Genomic DNA, 17,158 nt, shown 5'->3' on the forward strand with positions numbered 1-17,158 from the left:
TTTCAATATTTGTATCAGCTTTAGTAGACGGGGTTGCCAGGTGAGTTTTTACTCTTTCAGTATATAGCTTTGCTTTCACAAAATCAGTAGATTCTTTTTAGGCCATGTAAATACAGTATACTTATACAGTAATATGCATATATCCGTCCTAAATGTCCCAAAAGGAATTCCAAAAATTGGAAACCTAATTATTCCAAACCATTCGATCCAAACCACCAACGTAATTACCATTTTTTAGCTAAAATCTGCTAAATAAAAAAATAAAATATACTTAAGGATTTTTGGGATATATTTGGGATCTTTGATAATAAAAACAACAGCTAACTTAAGGGGATAGGCGCAAAATGTCGCCTGTTAAAATGTTCAATGTATTTTAAATGTTTACATTTTTTTCGAATCCTGAGAAAACTAATAAGTATTTTGAAAAATTTAAACGCAGAAAGAAAGATTACGTTATTACCGAGGACCGAAAGTCCCTGAAAACTTCTATACCCAAGTAGCAATTTGTCGACGCGACAACGTTTTCTACCGCGTGGCAACGTTTTGTTACAACGTTGTTATTGCCTAGAAGACGACCCTATTCTGCACTAATTTGGTGGACGATTTTTGAGTTGTCTTGACGTTGCCTAGGCAACCTCCTGTGAAGCAACATCGTTTCGTAAGCGTTGCATAAGACAACTGAAGCGACTATAAAAAGAATCTGCGCGTACAATGGTTGCTCAAGGAGTCAGACTGGTTATGTTTTTTTACCTATATTTTTAACACCTGTATGGTGAATGCGAAAACCAAAAAGGTAACTATTTTGACATCGTATTAGGTATTTAAATTTATATAAATACATAAAGGACTTAAACAAAATTACCTGATGTGAAATTTATAAACGCATCTCAGATTACCGTCAAATATGGATATTTCACCTTTAAAAAACACACGCGCTCCTTTTTTTATGACATTTTTGACAAAAAATATGCAAATTTAAAAAAAATCTAATTTTAATATAAAAGTCAAAATTTATTTTAAAGATGTTCTGCATAAATTTAATGTATTGATAGTGCTTTTAAAGGTATCAAAAAATGCCTGCATTTTTTATATCCTGTGTTTTCATTTTCTTTACATCTCAAAAATCTCAAGTAAAACCAAAATGGCGCATTAACAATATTACCAATATTACTAAAAAAATACCTTATTACCAACCCTAGACGGAAAAGACAACTTAGAAGACCAATCGCCAACCAAAACCCGGCCGCGCCGACTATCCCAACCATTTTAGAACGCACCCTCTTATTGGGTGGCAGAGGTCATGTGACCAGTGTCAAAAGTGTAGCATTCTCCTTAACAGCGTTGTCACATTTAGATTTCTACTTTTTTTGGTAGGTTTTTGATATTTTTTAAAATATTCTAGTAGGCAATATTTTTTAGTAGATTTTTGGTATATTTCAACATTTTGTTATGACTAAAATAAAATTTGCTTTTTAATAGTATTTACCCCATTCCTAAATTAATTTTCAGACATTTGGTTACAATTTCCTAATGTCATTACAGAAAATAAGATTCAGGACGTAGATGATGAATGTTACAGAGAAATGAAAGTGGAAACTGGATTCTTGTGTAACAAACTTGCAGATTTCAAGTAACAGTGCAAGCAGTATTTCAGGTGTTATTGAAGAGTTATGGCATTCGGTAAGCCTATTAGAAGCTAATGATGGAAAACTAAAATATCTAAACATATGTAATTTTGCAAAACAAAAAATGTTGTGTTTACGTGTTTCTAATGTTAAATGCGAAACAATTGTTTGAAGAATTTGATCCAGACATGCAGATGTTAAAATTAGGGGATGACAAAATATTCTAGTTATTAAATTTACCTATTCATTTTTTTCGAATCATGAGGAAACTATAATAAGTATTTTTGAAAAATTTAAACGCAGAATGAAAGACTGCATTATTTAGAAAAACCAAAAGGTTTCTTTTGAATGAGATATTTGGAATTAAAAGTCACACTAATTTTTTTCTTTTTTTCACCCGTGTAACTTATTAAAATAAACATTATAGAAGTTTTCAGGGACTTTCGGTCCTCGGTAATAACGTAATCTTTCTTTCTGCGTTTAAATTTTTCAAAATACTTATTAGTTTTCTCAGGATTAGCAAAAAATGTAAACATTTAAAATACATTGAACATTTTAACAGGCGACATTTTGCACCTATCCCCTTAAGTTAGCTGTTGTTTTTATTATCAAAAATCCCAAATATATCCCAAAAATCCTTAAGTATATTTTATTTTTTGATTTAGCAGATTTTAGCTAAAAAATGGTAATTACGTTGGTGGTTTGGATCGAATGGTTTGGAATAATTAGGTTTTCAATTTTTGGAATTCCTTTTGGGATATTTAGGACGGATATGCTTATTACTGTATAAGTATACTGTATTTACATGGCCTAAAAAGAATCTACTGATTTTGTGAAAGCAAAGCTATATACTGAAACAGTAAAAACTCACCTGGCAACCCCGTCTACTAAAGCTGATACAAAGATTGAAAGATACAAAGGTTATCAAATCTACTGATAAAACAGTGGACAATGGAATGGAAACCAGCTATTGAAAAAACAAATTAACAGGTTGTTAAATAAATCGAAAATTTCCAGCAAAATAAAACATATAATAATAAGAAAAAAATAAGGTTATAAAGTAAATTATTTTTCTGCTTCTGAAGTTACCGCAAAGGTGTCACACACCTAGAACAACACCTAGGGTCGTGACAGACAACTTCAGAGTCGGCAGTCGGCCAGAAAACCCAAATCGGCCAGGGCGTAAATTAGTTTAGCATTATAACGTTTTTAAGTCGTTGCGATTGTTGAAAAAACTGAACTGTGATATGTAGTTGTCACAATGGTAATAAATTAGTTGCCCGTATAACTAAAGGTATTACTTAAAGTTGTAACATCGTAATGTCAGTCGCGATAGGGGACGTTGGCCGAAACAACTGAAAATACTCTCTGGCAACGTTATATACAGTGCATTTGTTTGTACTGACAACCAATGCGTCGAAAAATTGCTACTTGGGGAATCTTTAAAGTCAATAATTGCAGCATCACATGGTGTCGGTACATCTACAGTATCGGATTGGAAGAAAAATAGAACTAAGATTGAAGAATTTTGTTTCAAAACGATAACAAAAGACAGTTTGGACAATCGGTGCAAAGCTAATAAGGCTAAAGTGAGACTTTTGACGACGCTTTGTATGTGTGGTTTTGTGCGGAACGCGAACGTGGTTTACCAGTGTCTGGACCAATTATTCAAGAATCAGCACTCAAGCTGAATAAAATGTTGCCTGATTGTGAACCAAATTTCACTGCGAGTCAAGGTTAGCTGGATAGATGGAAAAAACGTCATGGAATACGCCAACTAAGCATCTATTACTGGAGAAAGTCTATCTGGGGACAACAAGCTGCCCATGACTATAAAAACAAGTTTTTGGATTTTGTGAGAGAAGAACAAGTATACCTACTCTATACAACTACACGTAATTTAGATGTGTACTGTTCACATTATATTTCATGTTATTTCAATTATAACGGAGTTTATCTGTAAGTATACTGATACTAAGGGGGGTGGGTTAAAACTACTGGAGGGTTGCTGGGGGGTATGGAATAGTAATGGTGTTAAGTGTGTAGAGCTCAAAGTACATCCCAATGGGGGGGTTATTACCACCCCAAAAACCCCCTGGTCACGCCTCTGTTTTCCATAACCCAGATTGACCGTGGTCCCTCTATTAATCCGAGCTATCGAGGTTCCACTGTATATATAAAACTATTGGCCGTATGTATAGAAGCTATACTTATCATCTACCATTCTATTCCTATCAATTCCCTTTATTTGAAGGATCTTTCAGAGCAAGGTGCTGAATATTACTCTATATGAAACAGAAGTATGTCCAATGACAACAACAATACGAAATAAAATACGAACAGACGACTGACTAAGTTTTCAATCTAATAGCACATAAAACAATATCAAAAAATGTTACTCTACATCCTACCAGATTGATAACAATGGGAACCTTCTCTGGTAACACTTCCGAGGCTTCGACAATTTGCAAGCCATAACAGATGCTGAGACTAAGGAAGATGAGGGAATTTTACAATTTATAATTCACGTCTCATCTGCTCAGCGCCGTAAAGTTCCAACGAGAATGGTTCCCTTAATTCGTACTCCAATCAGAGTAAACATGTAAATCAAAAATGAATAACCATTTCCAATTTCGTTGCAACACGAAACTTCAGCCGCATTATTATTCTAGTTCAATCAGAGAGTGCAGCAAGCACCTCTACCGGTTTCGAAACTTATTAGTCTCTCATCAGGAGGCACATATGTTGCTCTCTCTCTCTGATCCAACCAGGACAAACCCCGGCGTGCAGTCACGGATTGCAACGAACGAAATGGCAGGGATGCCCTAGCGGCAACTGCTAGCAAAAGACTAAGTTTTCAATCTAATAGCACATAAAACAACATCAAAAAATGTTACTATACATCCTACCAGATTGAAAACAATGGGAATCTTCTCTGGTGACACCTCCGAGGCTTCTACAATTTGCAAACCATAACGGATGCTAAGACTGAGCAACGGCGGATCCAGCAACCTTGCAAGGAGGGGGCAATGAAATAAAAAAAATTTCTCGTCACTCGCGTACGCAGGATTCTTTTTCGGTATGGGCTGTTACTTTATTTTTCTTCATGTACCATGTCCTTTCAGAACGTTGGTTACTATCATAGCTATCTTAATTTTATTCACTGCCACCCTAAATCAACCACGAAGTGCTTTTTTTGTCCTAGACTGCGTTTGCCTTCTATTTTCACTTGCATAATATTTTGTAGCAAACTATATTTGAAACTTCTCATTACATGTCTAAAATACTCCACTTTTCTCTTCTTGATGCCTTCTATAATCTCAGTAGTCTTGCTGAAACGTTCTAGTATTGTGGAGTTTCGAATCTTCTTCACCCAAGATACTTTTAAAATTCTTCTATAGAACCCCATTTCGAAGGCTTCAAGGCGATTTAGGTAAGTAGATCGATTTTATACACAGTCCAAGACTCGACACCATACAGTAAGACCGAGAACACGTACTTTTGAGTAGGAATTCTGTTTTATGTTTCATTCCGTTATTCAGTTCTAAACAGGACACAAAAGCCACTATTTATTTTCAATAGTAATTATATATCTCTTTCTTAAAAAAAGGCGACACCAGGCGAAGTCTCAAGGAGAGGGCAGTTGACCCCATTGACCCCCCTTGGATCCGCGCCTGAGACTAAGGAAGATGAGGGAATTTTAAAATTTATAATTCACGTCCCATCTGCTCAGCGCGGTAAAGTTCCAACGATAATGGTTCCCTTCGTACTCCAATCAGAGTAAACATGTAAATAAAAATGAATAACCATTTTCAATTTCGTTGCAACACGAAACTACAACCGCATCATTATTCTAGTTCAATCAGAGAGTGCAGCAAGCACCTCTACCGGTTTCGAAACTTATTAGTCTCTCATCAGGAGGCACATGCATATGCTGCTCTCTCTGATCCAACCAGGACAAACCCCGGCGTGCAGTCACGGATTGCAACGAACGAAATGTAAAATTGTAAAATTCCCTCATCTCCCTTAGTTTTAGCATCCGTTATGGCTTGCAAATTGTAGAAGCCTCGGAGGTGTTACCAGAGAAGTTTCCCATTGTTTTTAATCTGGTAGGATGTAGAGTGTAGAGTAACATTTTTTGATGTTGTTTTATGTGCTATTAGATTGAAAACTTTGTCCAAAAAATCCAAAAATGCGTTTTTTAGCATTTTTAGGATTTTAAATCGCTTATAACTTTAAAACTATTAACTTTTGAGAAAAATGTCAAAAAACTTATTTTATTTAGAATATACCAAATATTCTAGAAAAAATTTTTTTCGGGGGAAAATAGGAGATTTTTGAAATAGAGCGCGCCGCACCGGCAAAAAAATCGGATAAACATGCATATTTAACAATTAAAAAACAACCGTATAAGTTAAGGTTAGACGCGATCACTCTTCAGAATCTTAAGCCAAATATTTAATCTTTAATTTAAGAATCTGGCAACCTTAAAAATACTAATTTAAATATGAGTTTTCAGGCCTCGAAAATGCGCATTTTCGCATTTTTCAGATTTTATATCCCCTATAACTCGAAAAGTATCAATTTTTAAGACAAACTACAACATACCTTTCTTGTTTAGAATGACCCAAAAACCTAAAAATATATGTTCCAAAGCAAAAAAAAATGATCTTTTGTATTTGTTTAAAAAAATTGTTTAAATAATTTCTGCCCAAAAATTCCGCCCGGCACCCTTCAGATTTGTTTAAAGGGGGCATTTTTGAATAGGAATCAACAAAGAAACCGAATCAGAAATTTTTTCAGACGGGAGCGGTCTCACCATATGGACTAAATTGGTATCTACCACATACGGAAATATTACCTAATTGTTGTAAGGAAAAAAGTTGGGCGTCTCGTCAAGGGATGGCAACTGGGAAAATAGAGTGCTGTGAACGACGAAAACAGCTATAACTCCTAATGGGAAAAACAGAAGAAGAAAAAGGAGGACATTAAAAATTCCTAAATAGTTTCTTGTAGAAAATAATCATTGGAAGTAAACGACCAAGATCGGTATTAGGTATTTATTTCAATATATGAATATATATTGAAATATATTTCGTACCTATACGAAAATATTTTCAAGATTATAGACTTATTTGAATTGCTTGAATTTATGTTAATCTTCTAATTGGCATCACGTATCTTCTGACTCTATAACTTCAGATGACCTGACCATATTCAGAAGCACTTAAAAGTGTCCATCAGTCTATATCATCCCCCATAGGGGAAAGTAAAAAGTTTGTTAGCACTAACATTGTTTTAACCTGCAGTATCCTTTAAAAACAGCCAAATATAATTAGTTTTAAATTACAGGGTAATTGATTTAAAACTTACGAATTTAAAATGACGTGAAACTTTTAAAATAATCATCCACACTCTCGTATTTAGTGAAAAAATTCTAAATATTGCAGGAAAAGAAAGTTTGTTACCGCTTTAAAGCGATCCTTTGCCACCCTTTGCCAACTTCAAATTTTAAATGTTTTGATAGCTAACGCTTCTGATTGGTGCAATTCTTGAGTTCCAACCAAACGTTTAGCATTTTTATTGGCTGTACATTGGACCACAGGACACCTATAAAAATCATTGGACGAAACGTTTTCGTAAATCAGCAATACCAACATCTTATATGTTCTTGCAGAATTTTAAAAAAATATTTTCAGAAAGCATTCTTTGTTTATTAAATATTTGTACTTGTCAAAATTATATGTTTTTAGTAAAGTTGTCACTTGAACCGTAAAATTTGTATATTGTTTTTTGAATATTTGTTTGAAATAATTCAAATGATTCAGTTACTTTAGTAATATAAGGTTGGTGCAATTGAGAGACTCCAGTGCGCATGAGAACTTGCGTGGTTCATTTCTTTCCTTTGTCCCATCATTCTGATTCATTTTCAGCTTAATTTTTCCATGTAGTGCCGGTTAATTGAAGTGATATATGATTTATTTATGTGATTACATCTAACAGCAGACTCATAAAATTGTGTCTTTTTGTGTCCGATGTCTAGTGGTAGTTTAGCAGACAACTCCATCGATCCTCCAGCCAAAAAGCGGAAGCTTGAATCAAAGATTGCTACCCTCGAAATGGCGAACAATGAAGCTTCAGGATCCTCCACCAGTGATATTGATGAGGGACTTTACTCAAGACAACTGTACGTTTTGGGGCACGAAGCTATGCGCCGCATGGCAAATAGTGATGTTCTAATATCAGGTTTAGGTGGTTTGGGTGTAGAAGTAGCTAAAAATGTAATTCTTGGTGGTGTTAAATCTGTTACCCTTCACGATGAGGCTCTTTGTACTATTAAAGACCTGTCATCCCAATTTTATTTAACAGAGGGGGACATTGGTAAAAACCGCGCAGAAGCCTGCTGTAAGCAGTTATCTGAACTCAACACTTATGTCCCCACAAAGTCTTACACAGGGCCCCTTGATGAAGCTTTCATCTTAAAGTTCAGTGCTGTTGTCTTAACCACAAGCAATCGTGAAGAGCAACTAAGAATCAGCGAGATAACACATGAAAACAACATTGCATTAATTATAGCAGACACGAAAGGCCTTTTTGCACAAGTATTTTGTGATTTCGGAAAATCCTTTACTGTTGTAGATGTAAACGGAGAACCTTTAGTCTCTGCGATGATAGCAGACATTTCGAATGATGTCGAAAGTGTAGTCACTTGCATTGACGATACAAGGCATGGTATGGAGGATGGAGACTATGTTACCTTCTCAGAAGTTCAGGGAATGACTGAATTAAATAACTGTGAACCAATCAAAATCAAAGTATTAGGACCATACACTTTTAGTATTGGTGATACCACCAAGTTTTCTAAATACACCCGAGGTGGTATTGTAAGTCAAGTTAAAATGCCAAAACATCTGGAATTCAAATCATTTAAAGATTCTCTTGAAAATCCTGAGATACCGATTACTGATTATTCAAAAATGGATTTTCCTACGCAGCTTCATCTAGCTTTTACCACCTTACATAAGTTTGTAGAAAAGTCTGCAAGGCTACCTAAACCATGGAACAATGAAGATGCAACAGAATTTGTTAATTTAGCTAAATCGTTAGCTGCAAAGGGTGATTCTGAAGAAGTTAATGTAGACCTCTTAGACACATTTGCCAAGGTAAGACTATAATCACACATTAATTTCTTATATATTTCAGTATTAATATATAGGTACAGCCATGGACAAAAATATGGAATAATTTGAAATTATCATAAATATAATATTCAATATATCGACACACCCATCGAACAAGGTTGTAACTGAAGTTAGATCTATTTTCAGATTTCAACACAGGCGAATTAGGCAAAAAATTGCGCACACATCAATATAAATGACATAGTTTAATTCTCAATAGTTTGGCTAATACCTACTCCATTGAAAAAAGTTGTATTTTAACTTACTTGTGCCTTTTAGCGCGAAAAAGGCAGTAATACTGGATACTCCCTATGTTAAATATTTACTTTCTTTATACTTGATGGTTAACAAGGATTTTAAATAAGTTACAAATTTGTTGTATGTATAAGTTCGTGTAATGTCAGTTGTGGGTTGTTCGTTAGTGTCTGTTTCACTTTATGCCACTGTTTCAATGACATTCAAGTCAGGACTGTTAAAAGGTCTAGAAAGGACATACATAGGTATATATTGTGATTTCCAAACCCGTTTTTTGTGGTTCTGGTCATATGACAGGCTGCTCTGACCTGCTGAAAAATTTAATTTCCACCAACATTTAATTTTACAATGCTTGGTAGTAGGTTGTTGTATTTGTTGATATTTCACAGCATTTACTGTATAATATTTGATCTGGATTGCATACCATTTTTCTTGTGCTATAATCCTTAGATCTCCCAGTATCATAATACAGTGGAACCTCGATTATCCGTCAGGGCACTGGACCAAGGGTATGACGGATAATCGAAAAGAGGTTAACAAACAGAACATTAACAAAACTTAGGGCCGGTTGTTCGAACGCTAATCAACATTGATGACTATCAAATATTTAATTACTGTCACAACTGTAAATGTCAACTTTGGTTGGGTTGCTGAAAACATAGTTAATTATAATTATGAGATTAGTTAGTCAATTAACATAACAATTATTAACATAATTGATTAACTAATTTCATAATTGTTATCAATAATTATGTTTTTCGGCAACCCAACCAAAGTTGACATTGACAATAATTAAGTATTTGATAGTGATTAATGTTGATTAGCGTTCGAACAACCGGCCCTAAATTGATCAAACGACTAAGTGACACAATCAATGTTCGAATTTGAATCAAATTTAATTATGGTGACACACAGATATTGACTAATAATTATTGTGCTGTACATTTTTATTTTCGGCTTGCGATTCTAAAAATAGAAATCTAAAAGCACGGTATCATTTATCACCTATTTAAATTGAAATTTAATCCAGAGCCCTGAATAAGAACAAAAATTATTTACATAAAAAATGAGGTGGTGATATAACTGCACGCGTGTACATTTCAACGAATTTCGTTTGGCTCATCGCAGTGCTCAAACAAAATTAATTGATGACTAAATTTTTACGTATGTTGTCAATATAACTTTGCAGGTATGGACCCTGACGGTTAACAGAGGTGACAGTTAATAGAGAGACGGATAATCGAGGTTCCACTGTAACATGATTTATTTTTCAAATCTGACGTAAGGTATCCCACACATGCTTGATCTGATTTAAATCTGGGCTATATGGTGGCCAATATAATCTTTCAAATTTAATCTTAAGGTAATCATTTACTATTCTAATAACATGAGGATATGAGTTCCCATTGAATTAGCACAAATCTGTCACATCCAATATTGCTGAAAAATGGAAAATCTTGATCTAAAAGGTTTTCAATGTACAGATCAGCTGTCATTCACCCAATTACCTTCACAAGTGTATGTTCTTCCCAAGCTAAACTGCCCCATAGCATTATACAACAAACACCAAAGCTAACTCTCTGTATTAGGTTACAATTAGGGTTGATTCACCAACTCTTCTGTAGATCAAGTTTCGTCTATTGGCTTCCATAACTGAATTGTAGTGTCATCTGTGTAAATAATAAGTTTAGCAAGATATTTCGTAATTATTTCAAGTTATGGTGTAACATAAATATTCATATTTTTGTCCATGAGTGTACTTTAGCAACAAATCTGGACCTCTGAGGTAAACTACACTGTCATTTCAAGCAACTGAGGAGTAGAGCACATGGAATGTCATAAAAATCTGATATATCCCATAAAAAAATTTAGTATATCCCATAATTGTTCGAAAGACAGTGTGACCATATTTTAATGATAATATATAACCAGTTTGTATAATCCAACTAATGAAATAAGTGGATTAAAAGAACTTATTCAAAACAACACCATGTCGACATATTGTAGTTTACCTCCGAGCTCCAAAAACGTTCGCACCTAGATTTGTTTCTTGTTTATGTTTGACTCATGATAATAAAAGCGCTATAAGTCACTGCTGCAAGAAAAATATCATCCACGGTTCATGTATGAAAGTATTACATATGAAGACCACACGGAAGAAAGGCGAAATGTCACAAAGAGGTTAATTCGAGAAAATTGAATTTTTAACTTTCACACCCTAAATATCATCATACAATTAAATATTTTGCGTACTTCTTCATTTAAGTAGTCTTCATAGTTATTTTGTAATGTATTATTTATTCAACAGAATTTAAAATAAAACGCAAAACTTAGAAACATTGCTTTATGTAAACACAAAACACTACAAACACAGGAAAAAAGCGAAATGTATGACAAAAATTTTTTTTCTGTTCTTCATTTGTCTAGCTTTTATTATTTTCTCCTCATTTTATTTACGTTTTTGTTGTAAGATAAGCCTCTATAGAACCACCTAGCTCTTTCAGATTTGCAAAACTGACTGAAGTGGACCAGATCGTTGAATTTTTCGATATGTTTCGTAAGACACAGGAGCGCCCTTATCAGATTTGTACATAGTGTACATTTTCTTAATATTTAAGTCATCCGGAAGGTACATTTTCTTAGTTTTATTTTTACTATAATGGCTTTTTCTTCCTTTAAAACGCCTTATGTGTTCAATAACTTCATCTAGCTGTTGTTTTGGTAATGCGTGTTTTTTTGGATTTTTTCCGCGTTTGTCAATTGGTGCACCTTTTAAACTTTTTTGAATATTTTCAAGACTTCCGACCAATTCAATGAAGGCTTAGAAAAGCTTTAAAACAAACTGGGACGTCAGTAGTTTTATCGTCAGTCGTTATTCTAACTCTAAAAGAATATGTTGCATCATGCAATCTTGATGTAGCTTCATCTCGGGCTCTTCTTTGCTTTACGGGCATTAACGTCATTAGGCCTGCCAAATAAATATTTTGTTTATCACGCACCATACGGTTAAAATTGTTTCTAATGTTTGATCGGTTTTGCTGATCTACTGTTTTAAAACACTTAAGTCTCTCTACATTGACAATCGTCACCTGTTTCATGGCTCTGTTGTCTTAACCGCTTCATTTCTTAACCGAATCGGGTGATTGAAGGTTAAGTACAAGTAAACATTACAAAAATGAGCTCTACAGAAAAATTTTGTTTTTTCTGCAAAAAAAAGGTAGTTCATGCTGTAATGTGCAGTATTTGTAAGGGAAATTATTTTCACGAGAGTTGTGCAGAAAAATCTGGAGCAATGAAAGGAAATACAATCAAATGTGGTCAATGTGCAAAAAGTGAGGTTAAGTCGGATGAAGTCGATTTTTCTTCAAACAAATCAAAGGAAATCTCAGAGTTTCAAAAGTTATTTCAGAAAATGGAAGAATCTATGGAATTCCTGAGCAGCAAATTTGATACTCTTACAGTGGAAAATCAAAATGCATTACGGGAATTGCGAGATATGAAAAGAGAAAATATCCAATTAAAAACCAAAGTTAGCCAGCTGGAAAAAAGAATCTGTGAACTAGAAATCAAAGAATTTTCCTGTAACCTAGAGATTCACGGAACTCAAATCAAAAATGAAGATCCCAAAGAAGTTCTAATGGAAATTGCTAATGATCTTTTATCATGTAATTTTAATAGTCAAGATGTGTCAGACTGCTTCAAACAAGAAACCAAAAATGGAGCAATAATTGTTGCAAAGATGAGATCACGTGATATAAAAACTAAGTTTATCAAAGCACGAAAAAATCGTAAAATGGAATCTAATATGCTGAGTTGCAACAAAAACAAAGAGAATACCTCAAAGATCTATATAAACGAGCAGCTCACCTTTACAAACAGAAACTTGTTTAACATTGCATACAAATTAAAAAAGGAAAGGAAATACAAATACTGTTGGACAAAAAATGGTAGGGTATATGTAAAAAAATCTGATGATTCTGAGCCAATTTACATTCACAATGAGGATATTATCAAAACTCTTTAATATTATTTGTGTGAACATTATAGTAAAATGGAAAATACGTTAGTAAAATGGATAATGATTGTAAATTGCAAATAAAATTTAAACTGGATAAAGTACAGTGTGATAATAGTACTGAGTTTAACATACTCTACCTGAATGCTCAGTCTTTGAGAAATAAGATATTGAACTTTGAAACGTTAGTTGTTAAGTTAAATATGCCAGATTTAATTGTAGTGGCCGAACATTGGCTGAGAGTGGGTGAAGAAACATATTTTAATGTGAATGGTTATAGTTCAGTTTTTGTTTGTAGGGATAAAGAAGGTGGTGGTGTAGGGTTATTTGTTAAAAGCTGTTACGAGTACTCAGAAGTCTACAGATATAATAAAAAGTGTTCAATGTTATTTTTACAGATCGATAGAAGTATTATAGTGGGTGGAGTATATCGACCTCAAGATTTCTACTGCAATGAACTTTTTGATGCACTGGATACAGCACTAAACATATTTGTGAATAAAAAAATTCCAGTTTGGATACTAGGTGACTTTAACATAGACCTTATTCAAGAGAGTATCCCACAAAAATTAGTTTGTCAAACAATTGTGTCCAACGGTTTTAGTATATTAAATAAAACTAACCCTACCAGAATCACCAATCATTCGGCTACATGTATTGATTATGTGATGACAAACACTTTAAACTTTGATGCAACGTTATATATAGTAGATGAAGGTTTCGGTGATCATCAACTGCAGCTATTAAAGGTAAAAAACACATCATTTATAACCACTGACAAGTATTATACAGTAACAACTTTAAACAAACTGAAATTCAAAAATGAAATATACAGCTTGCAAAATCAGATTTGGAATGAACCTGATTCTTTATGTGATGAAATATTACGTGTTTATTTAAATAATCTTAATACAAAAACAATTAAAAATCGATTTCGACAAAAAAGTGCACCATGGTTTAATGTCACATTACATAACCTTGTTTTAAAAAGAGATTTTCATTATAGAAGGCATAGACAATTCCCTAATAGTAAGTTCTTACAAGATGTTTATAAGTCCGTGCAAAATGAACTACTGAAAGCAGTAGGCAAAGCAAAAAAAGACTATTTCACGAATAAATTATCCGATGCACAAGGCAATAGTAAAAAATTATGGGCAACTATCAATCACCTTATTCATAATGCCGAAAATACAAAAAAAACAATAACAATACATGAACTACACTATCAGAACTCGATATATAATAAATCTGAGGAGCTATCAAACCAATTAAACAAATATTTTTCACAAGTAGGAAAATCTCTGTCAAAAAACATAACACCTTCAACAAGCACTCCAATAAATGTATCACCAAAAGAATATATATTTGAATGGCAACAAGTCTTAGAAATTAATGTTCAAGAGGTTGTAAGAAAACTAAAAAAAGGCAAATCTCCTGGCTGGGATGGCTTTGGTGTTGATATTATCAGGGAGTTTGAAGAGGAGCTTCTACCGATTATAACTAAATTAGTTAACCTTTCTCTTGTCACTGGAACAATCCCGAGCTCTATGAAAATGGCAATAGTGATACCACTTTATAAGGGAGGAGACTCAAAACAGCCAGGAAGTTATCGGCCAATATCTCTCTTAACAGCTATGTCAAAGATATTAGAATCATGTGTAAATCTTCAAATCGTAAACTTCTTGAATACAACTGGTGCCTGGTTTAATCGACAATATGGTTTCAGACATAATTCCAGCACAGTGTCAGCAGCTACCGATTTGATTACAGATATATATAGTAACTTAGACAAAGGATTAAGCTGTGTATTTGTATCACTAGATTTACAAAAAGCTTTTGATACAGTTAACCATGAGTTACTTATCTCAGTGCTTGAACAATATGGTATAACTGGTATGTCCTTAGTATGGCTCAGGGATTATTTGACTGGCAGAATACAAAAAGTGCTCTGTAATAATGTACTTAGTACAGCAGAAGACATCACATGTGGAGTTCCTCAAGGGTCTATATTGGGACCAACATTGTTCCTTATTTATATAAACTCCATCTCCAATCTGCCTTTAAAATCAACGCTATTTTTATATGCTGATGATACGGGACTCTTGTATGCTGACAAAGATCCCAAAAAGCTAGAATATGTTGTAGAAAAAGATCTGACAGATATAGATGACTGGCTCAGATACCACAAGCTCTCACTCAATATGAATAAATGTAGTTACACAATAATTTCAAATATTGAAGAACACAGAGAGCTACAGTTAAATTTTGGAAAATTCAAATTCGTTAAAAAAAATGTTACCAAATACCTTGGCTTACACATAGATAATCGACTAACATGGGAACAGCATATATTGAACACGTGTCAAAAAATAGCTCCAGCAGTGGGTATGCTTGGAAGAATTGCTAAATTTATAAGTATCCCACAGCGTAAAATGATCTATCACTCTTTAATAAATTCACACTTGTCATATCTAACTATTGTTTGGGGTAATACAAATCAAAAACAGCTACATCCTCTCATGGTGTGACAGAACAAGGCTGTGAAATATATATTTCAACTGTCAAGACTTCATCCAACTGACGACCTGTACTATCAGAGAGGAATTCTAAACATTGAGTCGCTATACATTTTACAAGTTTGTATATTCATTCATCAAATTAAGCTTTCTCAAACACGTACAAATATTACTCTAAGACGTATAGAAGATGTGCATGACCATAATACCAGACAGGGAGGTAGTTTTCAAACCGTAAGAATGCGAACTACTGGTGCACAAAGAAGTATATACTCAAGTGGTCTGATTTTGTATAATAAGTTACCCACAAAGATCAAAGACTGCAGGCTAGAAAGATTTAAAACTGAATTAAAAGAGTTACTTCTTACTAACTACTACAACAGATAGCTTTAATTGAATATAATTCTATAACAATTTAATAATAAATAATAATTTAATCATTTACTTTAATACAATTTCTTTAATGAATCTATATAGGAAAACTTAACCTTCAGTGTAAAGTAGTCTAAAAAGTTTTATGTTATGTAATCTGTTACCATTATATTTATGTTTATTATGTTACCACAAAACCAGCATAGCTACGGCTCTTGGTTTTTTAATGTATTTTTTTTTGTATACTGTTATTACGTATTTTAATAAATGGAATAAAAAAAAAAAAAAAAAAAAATTTCTTCATTTATTCGACCTGTAATTTTCCTTTTTCTAGTGTTTTTTCGCGACCCGTATCATCTCTTTCACTATCCGTCATTTTCGAGTACAATAATATGCACTTTCTTTAACGTTTTTAGTAAACAAAATGTGGCGTGTACTCCCCCGATGACTCGACAAGCACTGACATTCCACCTTTCTCGGATTTACGCCAGGACCATTCGCCTTTTTTCCCTGTACGAAGAATTTTATAACGTGTTTTAAGCTATGAGGATTCGTCTTTTTCCCATGTTTGAATGACTCACATAAAACTACTACTAAAAACCTACATATTGCTGCTTTGACCCGAAAATAATAAAAAATTGACATTTCGCCTTTCTTCCGTGTGGTCTTCATATTGTAGTTTACCTCCGAGCTCCAAAAACGTTCGCACCTAGATTTCTTTCTTGTTTATGTTTGACTCATGATAATAAAAGCGCTATAAGTCACTGCTGTAAGAAAAATATCATCCACAGTTCATGTATGAAAGTATTGTCTAGTTTCTTTAAGTTGTCCCTTATTGTTCAATGTTTTATTTGCTAAACATTTTGTATAATCAATACTTGTTGCTGTTGCCATAAATTGCTTGATATTTTGTCACATCAGAATTGAAATTATGTTTCATAATTATTGAGAATGAGAAGTGTTGTTGTCCATGTAAGAACACCTTAATAAATAAAGAAACACTGATAGCAAGATCAGTATCTTGAATGCAGAGGTATTGAATTATTTATCTTACAAAAGAACTGTCTGAAACTTTCATTTCTATTATAAATGATTACAAGGACTTTTAATGGATGTAAATAAAAAGACTATTAAATACTCAATTAAAATTGTAAATGCTAGAGAGATATAGGAATACTCAACAGAAAAATCTAG

General features: G+C 33.5%; 1 protein-coding gene across 1 annotated transcript in view; it reads left to right on the forward strand.

Moving 5' to 3' along the window:
* Positions 1 to 7,509: 7,509 nt before the first annotated feature.
* The window catches only part of LOC114340311 (ubiquitin-like modifier-activating enzyme 1), a 36,292-nt gene continuing 26,643 nt past the window's right edge, over positions 7,510 to 17,158 (forward strand). Inside the window, exon 1 of the mRNA XM_028291051.2 lies at positions 7,510 to 8,788. Within this exon, the coding sequence (XP_028146852.1) occupies positions 7,661 to 8,788 (1,128 nt within the window). The 5' untranslated portion in view covers positions 7,510 to 7,660. The remainder of the gene's footprint in view (positions 8,789 to 17,158) is intronic.

Source organism: Diabrotica virgifera, chromosome 8, assembly GCF_917563875.1.
Source record: "Diabrotica virgifera virgifera chromosome 8, PGI_DIABVI_V3a".
Lineage (NCBI taxonomy): Eukaryota > Metazoa > Arthropoda > Insecta > Coleoptera > Chrysomelidae > Diabrotica > Diabrotica virgifera.